General features: G+C 40.9%; 2 protein-coding genes across 2 annotated transcripts in view; both read right to left on the bottom strand.

Moving 5' to 3' along the window:
- Nucleotides 1-54: 54 nt before the first annotated feature.
- Nucleotides 55-6,024, bottom strand: bloc1s4 (biogenesis of lysosomal organelles complex-1, subunit 4, cappuccino). The gene is made up of 5 exons (XM_040021469.1): nt 5,601-6,024; nt 3,874-3,945; nt 3,676-3,777; nt 2,035-2,169; nt 55-1,084 (listed from the first exon to the last, which is right to left on the bottom strand). The coding sequence occupies exons 1-5, from the start codon at nt 5,943-5,945 to the stop codon at nt 986-988; spliced, it is 753 nt and encodes a 250-aa protein (XP_039877403.1). The 5' UTR covers nt 5,946-6,024; the 3' UTR covers nt 55-985.
- Nucleotides 6,025-10,526: 4,502 nt separating this feature from the next.
- The window catches only part of pard6gb (par-6 family cell polarity regulator gamma b), a 36,295-nt gene continuing 30,632 nt past the window's right edge, over nt 10,527-16,189 (bottom strand). The window contains exon 3 of the mRNA XM_040021471.1: nt 10,527-12,117. Within this exon, the coding sequence (XP_039877405.1) occupies nt 11,054-12,117 (1,064 nt within the window). The 3' untranslated portion in view covers nt 10,527-11,053. The remainder of the gene's footprint in view (nt 12,118-16,189) is intronic.

Below are 16,189 nucleotides of genomic sequence, written 5' to 3' on the forward strand. Positions count from 1 at the left end.
CCCACCCTCTAAAACACTAAAACTCAGGATCGCATACATGAAACAGAAACGAGCTTGTCTCAAATATTTTTTAATGATTATCTCAAACTCGTAAACCAAATCCAACATGTAAAATGAAACATTTTTAACAACTAATTTGGCAAGTAATCAAAGAACCAGAGCTGAAGCTGTGACCATTATTGGCTAAACTTTGCAAGAAAGGGGCCGCACCACATTAATCTGTTAGGTACTGTTGCTCCCCTCTCCATGATGAGGTCCAAAGTTCCTCTTCTTCCTATTTAGACTGCAGCTTCATCACTGGCACAAAACATAATCAGCAAGTGACAACTAATCTATAATGTGCTTTTTTTTCTAAAAGGTGCAATCAAAGACGTAGCCTCGTGTCAGAGAGAGGCAGTAAGATAAGGCTCGAAATAAAGTGAAAACTTTGAAATGGAAGACGTTAAATGCTTAACAGGATAAGATCAGTATTGCTCGGCGGGTGGGGGTGTAGAAGAGACAAAGAAATACAGCTCAGTTCATAACAGCGTGCAGGTCTTTACAAACACTATCAACAGGAATGTAAGTCATAAAAACAAAGCTGGGTTATTTCTCTGTGTATTATTTGAAGATCTTATTGTACCTTCTATACAGTGCTCTACAGGCGAGTGGGACGACTTTGTCCTCCTGACTTGCCACAAATTTAACATCTTACATTTTCTTCACCATTAGTGAAAACAAAACCAAAGACCCATTCAGGCACTTTTAAAATAATTTTGCTACAGTTCAGTGTTTGTTGCTGCCAGGGAAAGGACTTTCAGGAGCGCAGATTGTCTGCACCCACTTGACTTCCAGTGACTTGTTCAGAAAGGCTGCTATTGCTTTGTTGAAGCCACTGCACCAATAGATCCTCCTTGCAATAGGTGGCAGTAAAAGTCATCTGTGCAGTTTGGCCCAACAGGCCTCTGAGGTTAGAACCGAGTTATGTTTTGAACGTTCGAGCGCGTCACTGTTCCGGCTGTGACGTGAAATAATCATCTGTCCGAAACACGCTGGGGATTTCTTGACGCTGATGTGGTGCTGGTCGTCTTGGGCTGGCTGGTTTCTGAAAGCAAAGAGACAAAAGTTAAAAACCTAATAAATGAAGTGTGGTTACAACTGCTGGGGGAAACCTTAAAAAGAACACTGACTCCGCAGGCACGATGCTGTTCTTGAACACCATCAATCTTAATCAGACATATAAATAAAAACACTGTGGGTGTTTTTGTTTTTATGAAATCTGAACCTTTACTCATAATGATCTCAATGAAGTCTGGATAGTGACTACAAATGACCTGGGTGGCCTTGATCCCAATCTCTGGACAAACAACAAATGTTGAGCAAATCAAGTTCTGTGTGGATGCAACTGAGGTCACTAACGGCAGATCGCCAGTTTCCTCCATGATCATGGTGGAGGCAGTCAATTTTTTTCTTTTTCAGAGGCAATAAATGGCTCAGCAGATATTTCACTGTCTAAAAGGAGAGAACCTAATATTTCCCCAAATCTATTTCATTCTATCCCATTTAGACCCAATGTGGAGAAAGTGGGCAGGGCATGTGGTTTTAGCCATCAGCAGCATTTGTGATCCTGCCTAAATGCATCAAATGCATCTCGGGATAGATGCATTTGATGCACAGCTATGGGTCTTTTGGGATATTTTTTTTTTTTTTTTAATCCATAAGCATTTTTCGGCTCCTCCTTCTTCTTCTTTGTAACAGAAAAGCTATGAAGACAAACCTCACTCCCTTTGCTTCATTCCAGTGGGAAATTACAACCAAATAAAGTATGATATTAATTTAAACATTGTGAAAAGTGCTGGTTGTTACAAGTAGCAGCAAAAGCTCTGGACTGCAACCGATTATTACAGTACATTGCTACAGTAAGAGTGGGCAGCCCACAGCTGAACTAGTTTGGGAACCTTCTAAATAATAAGTTTTTGTTTAATCCTGCAAACACCAAACTCAGTGGATAATGGAGAAAATTTATAATTCACAAGTGCAGGAATTGGCTCTTACATTTAAGAAGCCTGGGACAGTCATTGTGCGGAGGATCTTCTTGAAAGCACCCGGTAGTGTTCCTAGCTCTCCCTCTGCCTGTGTGACCTGCTCCTCCATTGCGCTGACATTGGCTCCCACCATCTTTACAAAGGCCTGCAGACACAACAGCATATTTAAGATTCACTACAAAAGTTACAATATTCAATTTACCTGTGGTTGGCAGACAGAAAAGACAGCTGACACAGCTACGCTTTGTCCCCAGTCAAAAATGACTGTGCTGTTACACCAATGATGGACTGTTACGTTATGAAGCAGACATGCAGATGCCGACCTTGGCTCCACAAATAATTGTAGTCCAGTCTGACTCTTTATTACAAATCAGGAAATATTAATCATATTTTGCAATGAAAAACAAAAACAAATGTGTCTTTAATTTTAACTATAGATTGTGACAGATAATTTTTTAATATAAAAAGGTTTATGCAGTTAATATAGAGTCATGTGAAAAAGGAAGTTTACACAGCACTCTATCCACTTCTATGAAAAACGTAGAAACTTAAACTTGGCGTGCACCACCTGAGATAAGGGCTGAACAATGAGCATAAGAACACCGTTATCGCTTCAATAGGAATTATGAGCCCAAGTAGCTGCCAGGTGATAAAATGCACTTGATTAACTGATCATCAGCAAGTGTGAGCACCTCTGTAAAAGCAGTTTGGCAGTTTGCTGGACTGTAACACCGAAGTGTGAGTCAACACAACCTTCTCAGGAGTGGACGTCCCTGAAAGTTCACCTTAGGTTTGCAAAGTTGGATGTTCGAAAGTACTCTAGAGTCAAATGTGAGGCCACCTGTTTGACAGCTAAAGCTTGGCTGAAACTGGGTCATGCAACAATGATCCCAAGCACAGCAGCAAATCTACAACAGAAAGGCTGAAAAAGAAAAGAATCAAGGTGCTGCAATGGCCCAAACAAAGTCTAGACATCAAACCGACTGAAATGCTGTGACGGGACCTTAGAGAGCTGTGCATAAATGAATGGCTGCAAACTGATAAAGTCATACAGAAAATTATTACTTCAAGTTATTTCTGCTAAAGGTGGTTCTACAAGTTGCTGAATTATGGGGTGCACCTAGTTTTTCACAGAACTGCATAAGTTTCTCTGAAAAATTTCACATGACTGTTTATCATGAAGTAAATTTTATTTTTGTCTCATCACAAGTTACCTGATGAAGACATTTAATGACATTCAGCTGAAGAAATCGTGAGTATGAACTCAAATAAACATAGTTTTTGCAAATAAGGTCCCCTTTGCTGGTAGATTACCAGACATTTGAATGCATGGTAAGCTTTTACATGAGGAACAGGAACTAATACTTCTACCTTTTCGGTACACGAATGAGTAAATAGAGGAAATAGAAAAACAAACAAGTGGCTCAGGGTCTCCATTTGTGAGGATGATACTTTCCGTATTTAATTATGAATAAAAACACTGCACACAAATCAATACACATCAACTCACAATCACGCATTTCATATTAGAGTTGTTAATGTTGCTTGCAGTTTGGCAGGATGCCTCTCTGAGGAATCCGTGTGCATTATAAAAGCGGCAAATGAATATTTTATACAAAACAAAATGAACCGTATGAAACAGTCGCTTTACCTCCAGCTTATCAATTCTTCTGTATATCTGTCTCATTTCATCAGACTTCTGCTGGATTTGAGGTAGGTTTTCATTCACTATCTGCGAGGTATCGTTACGGATCTGTAGACAAAACAAGACAGAATATCAGAAGCAAATTATCCGCGTAATCTAAAACATGAGATGTAAGACACACTTTCATATTCTGACTGAGCTTACCATATCCAGCATTCCAACAAACTCATCCACTCTTGTCAGCATCTCTTCCAAGCTTTTCTCCAAGCACAGGATCTATATAAGACAATGATTTTAAAGTAAGGGTCCCAGAGTGTGTGAAATATGTCATAGTTATGCTGCCCACACACAAGCTTCAATACGTTTAGACTGCATGGCCAAAACACAGCAGCCTTTGTGCTCCTTCTTCAGCTTCTCTGTAACATGCCTTGTATCACGCATATCCACTTAAGACTCAAGTCACATGGCTTGGGCTTGAAGTTCTCAGGCCATTCTTCTAATGACTTTTGAAGTGACATGAAAAATCCCACAACCCAGTTTTGACCTTAACAGCAGTTACTCGCACCTTCACCCAGATTCAAGCCCCTCGAGTTAGAATTAAAAGCTTGTAAATATATGACTTTTCAGAAACTTTTCCTGCCATCAGATGCTCTAGCAATCATTCTGGCAGCAGCGAATCATCTTTGTGGTTTTCCTCCTGCCTGGCACCTCCATATTCAGCATCCTTTGTCCAATATATCCTCTATCCCATCTCTACACATCTCAAACTCTAGCCCTTCAAACTTTACTACTAAATTCCTCAACCTGCGCTGTCCCTCTGAAACACTTGTCCATTCTGCTCAATCCCAGTGAAAATCTGAACATCTTTAACTCTGTCATCTGTCTTTTTTTTTTGGGGTCAGAGGCAAACTGAACAAACCATAAATCATAGCAGCACCTCGCAAATCTTCTTTTACTTTTGCTGCTATCCTCTTGACACTTGTCTCTATCTACTTCCCCCATACTCTCTTCCTCACCTCACTTGTCCCCTGTCCATCGCTTTGGATGGTTGACTCCAGATATTTAAACTCATCCACCTTCACTATCTCTGCTCCTTGCAGCTTCACATTTACACTTTCTCTCTCATTCAAACACATGTATTCTGTCTTGATTTCATTGACTTTCATCCCCTTTCTCCCCAGAGCATACTTCCTGTCGGTTAATGGTGAGGCATAAGTCATGTGAAGGCCAGATTCGACGTTAATGCAATTTAAAAAGTAAGCTTCAATGTTTGCGAAAGTCTACTTATACTGGTGTTTCCCCTTTTTCTATCAAAGTTCATCAGGGGCTAAATTGTTACTCCAGCTGCTGTTCTGACAGCCTATAATTTTTTGGTTTGAGTAGAGTCCGTGCAGGTACGTGTCTTTTTGGGGCTGCATATTTCTTGTGAGACTCATTAAACCCAGTAAAATGTGGGCCACTGTCTTAGTATGTGGTGCTGGTGGACCGCACTACGCCCTGCACTCGTAGAGCATTTAAAACACAATTCTTTCTACTTTGTACCTGTTTTTGAAATTAGTTGGCCTAATTTGGGACTTCCGACATAAACCTCTGCAATACATCTTTACAGGCCAGCTGATGTAAGAGGAAAGCCAATCCTATCACTACTTTCGTGTCGCCTAGCAACTGCCATTGCCAACACCGTCCTAGTTACTGACAAAAGCAACGTGAAACTTTCTTGTACTGTAACGTTCTTGTTGTATAAGAAAATGCTAGGTAGAATAAGACATATAGTCCTTAATGGAGACGATGTAAACCAATTTATTTGGTACTCATAATGAAAGTGGAACACTTCGTTTACAGGAAGACTGTGTAGGGCTGCTGCGGTACTGACAGTCAAATCATAAACAAAGAGCTAAACATAGCTTAGCTGCTGATATAACAGCACGCACCTCGTCTCCTGCTGTCGCCCTGATGTAGGAGGAGTAGCTGAGCGCGGTGTGCCTCAGCACCTCGTCGTCCTGCTCTGGGTCGTGCTTGTCGGTTGTCCCGGGCTCTGCAGCTTCATCGAGGCTCGGGCTTTGAGAAATAACGTTGTTAGCTGCTCCTGCTACTCCTGCCCCCGCCGCTGCTCCAAAGCTGGGGCTCTGCGACACCGTCCCGCTGCTGAGGATTTCGCTCACCATCGACAAACTGCTCGCACTCTGAGAGACGATTCCGCTGTCTGTGCTGATCTCAGCGCTGGACTCCTCCAGGGGAGACAGCAGGCCCACCCTGTCAACCCGTTGATGGTCCATGTCGCTTGTCTTTCTGATCTACTGCCGTGTTTAGCCTTGTCAAATGACTAGATCACGTGTGTCGCACAATGGACGGAAGCTCGTAAGGGACAAAGGTGTTTTTAGTGCAGCAGAAAACGGAAAATGTAAATAAAGAAAAATACAGTATAAATAAATAGAATATAATGGAATGCATTCTCAGTGGTGGATACAAGCGCCATTTATTTGCATGTCTGCCTTTGGATTCATGCATCAAAATGAATAAATTCCATTAGCCACTTGAGTTTTAAAAATGTCAAAGTTTTTCAGTTTATTTCCCATCATTTTCATCTTAGGACACGGCAGTTTTACAACAGAATTCCAACCACTGGATCAATTTTAGAGGTTTTACTCTTAAATTTTAGTGCTTTTAACTATAAGGCAAACTTACAACTTGAACACTTCAAGTAAAAAAAGATAACTGCAATGAGATTTGTTATAGTGCAATGAAAAAGTATTTGCCCCTTTCCTGATTTCTTAGTTGTTGTTGTTGGGTTTTTGTTATTGCATATTTGTCACCCTTAAACATTTCAGATTATCAAATAAATGTTAATATTAGAAAAAGATATCCAAAGTGAATAAAATAAGGGAGTTTTAAAATTATGATTACATTTATTAAGGAAAAAAAGCTACCTGACCCTGTATGAAAAAGGAATCTCCCCTAAACCTAATAACTGGTTGTGCTATTCTTGGCAGCAAGAACTGCAATCAAGCCTTAGTGCTAAGTGGCAGCGAGTCTTACACATCTCTGTGAAAGTATTTTGGCCCACTCTTATTTGCAGAATTTGTTTATTTCAGCCTCACTGGAGGGTTTTCAGGCATGAATGTCCTGTTTAAGGTCATGCCATAGCATCAAAATCTGATTTAAGTCCAGACTTTGATTTGGCCACTCCAAAAGCTTAATTTTGTTTTGTTTTTTTGTTTTTCTTTGTAAGCCATTCAGAGGGGGGCTTGCTGGTGTGTTTTGGATCATTGTCCTGCTGCCAGATTTGAGATGAGGGCATTAAGCTTTTTCACCTTTTTCTAGTAGAGCGCAAAATTCATACTTGGGTGGACAATATGTAGAAGAACCAGTCCATTTACCATTTACCATGTTTCCATCAATCCTGATCCTGAAGCAGCAAAGCCGACCCAGACCACCACATTACCACCAATACTTTTGATTTTCTGTATGATGTTCTTTTTTTTTTTTTTCAAATGCAAGTTTTACACCAGATGTAACGGGCCTTCCAAAAAAGTTCAACCCTTTTCTTGTCAGTTCACAGAATATTTTCTCAAAAGTCTTGGGGATCATCAAATTGCTTTTTGGCAAATTTGCCTTTCTGTTGTTTTTGGTCAGCAGTGGATTTCTCCTTGAAATTCTCCTATTGATGCAATTTCCCCCCAGTCTCTTTATTATTGTTAAATCATGAACATTAACCTTAACTGAGGCAAGTGATACCTGCAGTTCTTCTTCTGGGTAATTTTGTGACCTCCTGGGGGAGTCATTGATTCACTCTTAGAGTATTTTCTGTAGGTCGCCAAGTTGGTTTGGGTAGCCTAATCTAAACTGCCTAAACTGGACATAACATTAAAATTGGGTGAAAAGCTGGGTACAGGCTAACACAGAAAGGCAGATAACCATTTATCATCACACCAACAGCCAATTAGAATCCCCAATTATCCTGACGGGGTCTTTGGACAGGTTTAAACCTGTGCGCTGATGCACCACTGTGGTGCTCCGCTATCAAGTTAGTAAGATTAATCACACAATACTGAACCCTAAGCTGAATTTCACAGCAGTGATCACGACTATCTACTAATCCACTGTGAGAACTTATAATTTTGTCTTTCCATCCAAGTCTTCTCCCCTCTACATAAACATACACTGGAAGCTGCACATCCACAGACACATCTTTAACTCTTTCATACACATGCAAACTCATATGGTATGTATGTATTTATCTTTCCCAAGGACACTTTAACATACGGATGCAGGAGCTGGGGATCGGACCACCGACCTCCTGTATGTGCCACCATTTTTGGGAGGGGCATCGGTGACAGTTGGGTAGCCAGTGAGAAGCATAAGCATAATCAGATGTGAGACCCCTGTTAGCAAATAATTTCTAAAATCGATTTCTACATGGATGAACTTGTATGATTTGACACCGAGAGCATTGAAAAGAGGCAAGTGTAGTTTACTTTTGGGAAAAGATTAAATATTTATGTTGTGGAAAGTGCTGTAGGTTTTTTTTTCCAACAAGCACTAAGGCCTCTTGCAATAGAAAAAAAAAAAAGATTGTCTGGTCTGATAAAATACAACAGTAACTTTTAACATTTCAGTACGTGTTATTCCAGTGTCGACCAGCATGTGGCAGAGTGAAATACGGCATGGGGACTTGGGGGAGTTCAGATGTCTGATGCAGGTCAACATGTTTTGTATGCAGAAAAAAAAACCTGCCTATGATCAAAGGGGTTTAACACGTTTTAGCATACAAAGTATCCAATGAAAAGGATTACCTGTCAAATCCGTCAGGCTTGTGCAGACGTTTCCAATAATTCCCTCTGAACCTCAGATCTTCAGTTGGACGTGTTCATGTCCAAGAAAGCATTAAGGCGGCCACGTCTGTTTATTTTGAGTTTGTCGGCTTTAATCAGTGTGCGCTTGAATCCTATATTCTATCAGCTGAACATCTGTATCACATGTGGGGAACATAACATAACTGTTTCTAACTGTAACTGCCCTTCCTCGGCTGACTCTGATAAAAGGACACAGATAGTGAAGACTGATTGCGTGACAGTTAGGATTTCAGGTCTCCGGCTAAACCCACAGTCTGCTGACTGACAGTGCTGACTAGTTGGGTGTGAAGGATCTATTAGATGTATGAGCAGTGTGGCACCCTGAACAAACACAGGAGGAAAATATTCATTAGCAGAGAAGTGAAAGATGTTTGCTGCCGGAGGGCCTCTGACATGCATTCCAATTGCATATCTAGGTTGGAAGCACAGGCTGTAGCCAAAAGCAAAATGATGATAAAGCTGTGCCCGACTCAAGGAATTCAACCTTCAGATAGTCTACATCTTGACTTTGTGATGTCTAAAGTGAATTATTTTGTGAAACAAGACCTTAATTTCTTATCTTCTCCTTCAGCCTGACTACTGCTTTCTAAAAGCCTAGGATTTGTGCCTTTCACTGTAGCTTTAAATGACTTGAATGAGGTGCAGATGACATCACTACAGACTCATCACCTTTAAATAGCCACAAGTCTTTGTGGTTTTGCACAAGTCAAGATTATTTTTACTTAAGCTTCAGAAATGGTGTTCCAGAAATTCACACCACTTAAAAGGACACAGATAGTGAAGACTGATTGCGTGACAGTTAGGATTCAGGTCTCCGGCTAAACCCTGTGTGGTTATGAGTTCCTAGTTACTCTGAACTGGAATGTCAGCCTCTTTGTTTCACCATCAGCTTTGAGTTGAATGAAAATCTTCTGGCCTTTAGTTTGAAACCAAAACTTATTTTTCCATTTTGTTTAGTACAATTCATGCAGTCGTCTGTGCTAAACAGCATCTTGTGTCTGTTCAGTACAAAAATACATTTTAAAGTAAATACACCCACTGGCCACTTCATTAGGTACACATGTACTATTGCTCATTAACGCAAATATCTATATAAATTGTATATAACATAACTCCTATCCATTTTTGCATGTAGATGTGGTCAGTAAACCAGCTGAAGTTCATGCAGAGCATCAGGATGTAGAAGAAAGTTGATTTAAGTAAATTTTAAGTGGCATAGCTGAAATACTTAGATGGGCTGGTCTAAGTATTCCAGAAACTGCTGATATGTTGGGATTTTCCCCAGACAGCCATCTCTAGAGTTTACAGAGAAAACACCCCCCAAAAATAAATAAAACAATCCAGTGAGTGTCAGTTCTCTGGGTGAAAATGAGTTGTTGTCAGAGGAGACTGGTCACACTGCTCTAAGTTGTAGTAACAAATCACTTGTTAGAACCACGGTGTGTAGATGAGCATCTGAAAACAAAACATCAAGCTGGTGATGTAGCTGTGTGGGGTATATTTTCCTGGCATGCTCTGGGGTCTTTAGTGCAGAGCGACACACAGCCTGAGTGTTGTTGCCAACCATCTCCATCCCTTTATCACCACACTGTACCCACGGCTGCTTCCTGCAGGATGTCAGAATTCAAATCAAACCTCAAACTGGTTTCTTGACCATGACAGTGAGTTCACTGCACTCAAATGGCCTCTATTGTCATCAGCTCTCAATTCTTAAGAATGTGGTGGAATGGGACAATGACATTAGTCGAGAAATCTGTAGCTATGATGTGATGCTATCGGGTCAATATTGACCAAAATATCAGAGGAATGAGCACCTCTGTGAATCAGTGCCATGAATAAGGAGTTAAAACAACAATAAGGTGTGCCTAATGAAGTGACCAGTTGTAGTTTGAAAGCTCTAACAAGCTAAAAAGATGTAATTATATAAATGCAGAAATGATAGTCTCAATTTAGAAGCCATTAAGTGCATAAGTAGTGGAGCAAACATCACATTTATAGTTTGCATAATTGTGAGACAGAATAATTTATTGAAACAGATACACGGATTTGATCATAAAGCATAAAAGACCTATTAAAAAAACAAAAACACTCTACACAGCATTCATCAGAATATAAGAAATATAGATTTACTCTTTAAAACATCCACATAAACAAACCCCAGTTGGTCCCAGTAAGAAGAATGAAAAGGGTCTTAATAAAAAGTGGTCACTAAGTAAAGACACGAGGCTGTAGGTACATTCAGAACTACGATAGTGGACTCGCCTAAAAACAGTTATTTGTTCTGATGCTTATTACAAAACATACAAATTTTCTCATGTATGATAAAGAGGACTTTAAAAAAAACAAACACAAGAAATATGTACACAATGCTCTTTCCTGTTTGCAACTTCCTAACATCAAAGGTTTTGTAAAACCAGACAGAAGTTACAGTTAGTATCTGACAAAACACGCACATGCTCATTATTTAGCTGTTCCAGTTTAGTCTCTGAGCAGTCGGGATGTTTGTGTTTGTGTGTCTGTGTTTGTAAGTATTATAGGGTAATGACAGTGCCGTCCTCCTCCACCCCTCCTCTGGGAAGTGCGAGACTGTTTCGTGGGTCAGTTTTCAGTGAGCTGAGGATTTTGTGCAGGCTGCCGTTGCTGTGGCGGAGGGCTGGGTTGCTGGTATGATGAAGCTGCGCGTGGGGTTGATGGCTGTGAAGGGACTGCTGGTGTGGGTTGTGCTGAAGGTTAAGGTCTTTGTGGAACTGGTAGCTAAGACTGCTGTGTTGGTGGTGGTGGGACCCTCCGTTTAGACTCTGCTGGGAGTGGAATGAAGCAGTGGAGACCACCGACAGTGGTCGTGTGGGAGGGCTCGGAGGGGCCGCCGAGCCTGAGGTGGTGGTCGGATTCTGGTGTTGTGTGCGGGACGCACTGGATGCCAGCGAAGCATTGGACCTCTGAGATGGCCTCTTGATGTTTTTCTCTATGACGACGTCATTATCCTCGTCACTCTCCAGGTCATCCTGATAACCATGCGCCCCAGAAGGTGGTATCCCCCCTGTGTTTACATACATGTGACCGGTTGAGCCGTTGCTATCGGACGACTGGCCCGAGCTGCCGGAGATCCTGCTGCTGCGGACAACGTTGTTGCGCTGATTCACCGGTTTGACGGTAACAATCAGGTTGTGGCTGTTGGCGATCATCATATCTGTTACCTGATCCAAGGATTTCCCAGTCACTTCAATGCCGTTCACTTCCAGCACCTCGTCATTAACCGCCAGCAGCCCGGTGCTCTCCGCCAAACCTCCAGGCACCAGCCGAGATATGAAGATGCCAGGTACTTTCTCCAGTCCGTGAGAAGTCACGCGCACGCTGACTCCATCTCGAATGTAAAAGCCCAAAGGTTTGTCTGAACCGTGGCGATACAGGCGGACACGGCGGTGAGATTCAGGTAAGATGTCCACATCAATGATTGAGGAAACTGGTCGGAAGTCCTGTGGCATGCCGATGCGGATGTGAGGACGCTTGCGGTTGACGTCGTTGCGCAGTGCGACCACAGGCTTCTTCTTACGTGTTATGGTGTTGGAGGCAAAGTTGGTATAGTCTATCTCTTCTGCAAAGAAAGAGACGAGACAGAGAAAGAAAAAGATTTAGTGACAAGAAAACCAGTTCAAAATGTTTATCTTCCATGTGCATTGCCCACAGTGTTAAACCAAGGCCCCATAGAAAAATAACTATTTGCAAGTATGAATCATGGAAAACTAGACAAAGAACAAAAATATAAATCTGGAACAAAACAAAAAAAACAACAAAAAAAAAAACAAAGATAAAAAGACTATCAAAACCTCTGTTACAAACTCAGCAACCTTTGTGCAAATGATGCACAGATGTAGCTGACCCGAACTGTCCTGGGAAACACCTGCTAATCATTTACACAACTTTTATTCCAAATTTGACACAATATTTTAATTAGAGGAAAGTTATAAACAACACCGGAGTGCTCAGAGGTTTACTCACAAGGTTTCTATGCAAAAGTGCAACTTGAACAGGTCAACTAGATTCAGATGCTGAGAAGCTGTGTGTGTGTGTGTGTGTGTGTGTGTGTGTGTGTGTGTGTGTGTGTGTGTGTGTGTGTGTGTGTGTGTGTGTGTGTGTGTGTGTGTGTGTATAAACTGCTGAGTTTGCTGAGCATTCCAGTGCAGAAAGCTGTGACCCACCCCTCTGCTACCAGGCTGCAGCTACATGGATAACAGGGTTGCATTTCTGCACGCAGATACAAAGTCACATGTACCATAACCCATACAACTCCGTATCAAATTTTAAACACAAACAACCCTCATTGTGCTCTTTATAGCTAATTAAAAAGTGAACCGTCTTCCACGACCTCAGTTCACAAGTGACCTCAAAGGACAATGAGACAACACGATGTGGAAAGAATGAGCTGAGGGAAGATTTGTTTGCTAATCTCAGTTAATGCTCGATGTTTCCAACCACAGATTCAGAGCCATCGATGAAACAATGGAGGCCTTCATGGTGGACTTGATTAGTGCTCCCTAGCCTTTTTATAATCTGACAAACCCCACAGGAACAACGTCATCCCCCCCAACTCTGAAGCAATTCCAATCAACTGTTATTTAACTCCTAATTGTTTATAATGTTAATCATTTGTCATCATGTCAAACTGTCAGAGAGTTTATCAGATATGTTAAAGCTTTGAGCAGTTACAGTTTTAACTACACAAAGTCTCTAGGAATTACTTTTAGCCATTTCAGTCATTATTGAACTTTGATCAATTTTCATTTGTAATTTAACAACTGCTCTGAACATCATTTTAAATAGCAATTTTACCCAGTCACCCCTTACCTTTTGTTCTGTCTGCATTTATTAATTACTTTTAATTAACTTTTCAGGCCAAATTTGTTCAGGTTCACTCTTCTTTTCAATTAAATTGTGCTACAGAAAAAACACCTCTGGTACTTTTTCCCTGGTTGGAAATCAGTGGCTTGGATCACCCTGTCAGTGAATGACTGACTTTTTTTTTTTTTTTTTAAGTAATCACTGCTGAGCATTAAATAAACAAACAACAACCCTTTATAAAAAAAAAGAAAAAAAAAAAAAGGAAAAAAAAGGGATGAATGTGTATTTACAGTTCCACATTGACTCACATATGATTACACATATGTTCACCGAGTTGTATTTCTGACAAAGATGCAAATAAGAGGAGGAGAGGAAAATAAATAGCTCTCTAATCTTCCCTTCTCAGGCAGGAAATCTGGACACAGTAAACCTTGATGTGACAGGAAGCGAAGGTCCCCAGACAGGAGAATCAGCTCCAGCACTTCCATTACTATGACTCATGTTTGCCCGACTGTTAGGGACACTTTATAAAAAAAAAAAAAAAAAAAAAATGAAATTGTGTGTTTGACTGTGCACTGATGGTGCAGCACACAGTATTTGTTGGGCCTTTATTCAAACACTGAAATAAATTTAGATTCTGAGCCAGCTCCAGCCTCAGGACCTCTGCCATACACCTCCATATGGAGTGCCGACTCATCATCATTGTATGTTCTCCCTCTACAACTTCTGTGTGCAGACTGATGACTAAGCAATATCATTCTATTTTTTTCCAAAATCCATCCTCTCGGCATGCATCTTGGCAACGAATCTGGGAAGTTTTCCAGGCGGTTTAAGTCATGTTTGGAATACACTTACCTACAGCCCAACCTTAACAACAAAATACCTGCCAGCTCTGTAGTGGCAGCTAAGTCGCGAACCTCGACTGTGTGCATGCATCAGTTTTGATTGGCTCTGTGGGGTCAGAGGGTGGGACAACTGCAATTTTTTGTTTTTAGAGAATTAATTTTTTTGGGAGAATAAACTTTAAAGATAAACATCGTCAGGTTAACATAGCTCTACTATTTCTATTCAGAATACTTTGAGTGTTATATCCCTTTCTGATAATGTCTGTATGATGGACATGAAAAGTAGAGAAAAGAATATAATTGTTGTGAAACGCAACGTGTGCTCAGGGTCTTAATGCTGTCAGGTGAACAGAAGCAGCTCCCATGAAATCGGCAGTGCCGTCGACCATAGAAATCATGGGGAAACAATGAAAACAAGGCAAAAATAGAAATGATAAATGTGCAAACTATAAGACTGACATCTCCTGGCTCAGCATGAAATAATGTTGTCAAGTCCTCAAAGACTCAAGCCAAGCTGCTGTGCCAGAAGTGCCCGATAAGGAAGAATAAATTGCTTTGTAAAAATGCATTTTTTAGCAGAGACAGTCTGAATATAATCAAACTTGGTGCTTGGTATTCTAAAATGTATTGTGCATGTTGCAGCAGAAGCCGATTTGATTGAAACCAGACGAGGCATTCGCTGCAGCGCGGGAATTTCTACCACAAGTGAAAGTCTGTCTGATGGGAACCATGTTGGGTGGGATTGCAGCTAGAATGTCATTACAGGTTTTCGGAGCAACACCCTCCTTCCACACCCTCACCTCAGTCTGAAGCAATGCCACGCCACATCATCGCGGTATATGGGGCGACAGATGATTTCCCCCCCCTGACTGAAAAGACTGTAGTTTGGGTATATCAGCACACCACTGTTGTTTGTTGTAAATATGCAAGTCCCTTAAAGCAAATTACAGAAATATATGCTTCTTTGGGGTTTTGCAGAACAGCTGTGAGCCATTACATACAAAGGGAAAGAGCTGAAGAGGAAAGACTAGTTAAGCTGTTTGGGGTTGTGTTTGCATTTAAAAAAAAAGGGGGGGGGGGGTCACTGTATAAAATCTGCCCCAAATTATCTTCTTTATTTCCAATACTATGATTTCCCTCCATCTTATTTATAAAAACCAAGACAACAACAATGACAACAACAAAAACGACTTGTGACACAATCAAAATGTATGCAGACGGCTGTTTACCTCTCTAAAAAGAAAGCCTCAAACTCCATACACCTCAGCAGGCAAGTACCAAACACTAAGTTGTACCACATAGTTTGATGAAAGAATGAGAGCCAAGAGAGCCACGACAAAAGGTATTAAATAACAACGACAAACACCCAGAGGCAACGCTGCGAGTTGCAGCACACTTCACGGGAAAGCCTGAAGTCATATTATATTTAGGAAAACAAAAAAAAGTCCTTGTAAAAACCCGTTTCTCAAGAAAATAATCAGTAGATAAACTGATGATGGATCATATCTAGCTAGTTGGGTGATATGTAGCCAATCAAATTGAGATGTTGAGTAGAAGAAGAAAACAACAGTGGCCACAAAACTTAGTTCATGTCTGTCTGCTGGACTGGGGTAATATATTAATCAAATTAAAAAGCACCTTTCCACTGCAAAAGCTCAACACCTAGTGTCTGCTGCCTGTTGAAAACCCCTCTACATAAGCACAGACACTGTATGCCTTCTTGGTAAACTCACATGTGTTTCTTTAGGGTTTAATAAAGCAGGAAAACTCTTACTTGAACGTTTGCATGAAAAAGAAGATGTTTCTAAACTAAATCTTATTAAAAAGGTCAACTACTTGGAAAAGAACCGAGTAAGGATGAACCATCAGTGTCATAGCCCTGCCAAGTGTGGGAGACGCAGACAAACCCAAAGTGAGCATGTTCCAGCTGATAACACGATGGTTAACATAACAACTCCTGACAAACCTAATCCCTGCAGCACG

This window comes from Simochromis diagramma, unplaced genomic scaffold (genome assembly GCF_900408965.1).
Source record: "Simochromis diagramma unplaced genomic scaffold, fSimDia1.1 OVJJ01000753.1, whole genome shotgun sequence".
NCBI classification, from domain to species: Eukaryota; Metazoa; Chordata; class Actinopteri; order Cichliformes; family Cichlidae; genus Simochromis; species Simochromis diagramma.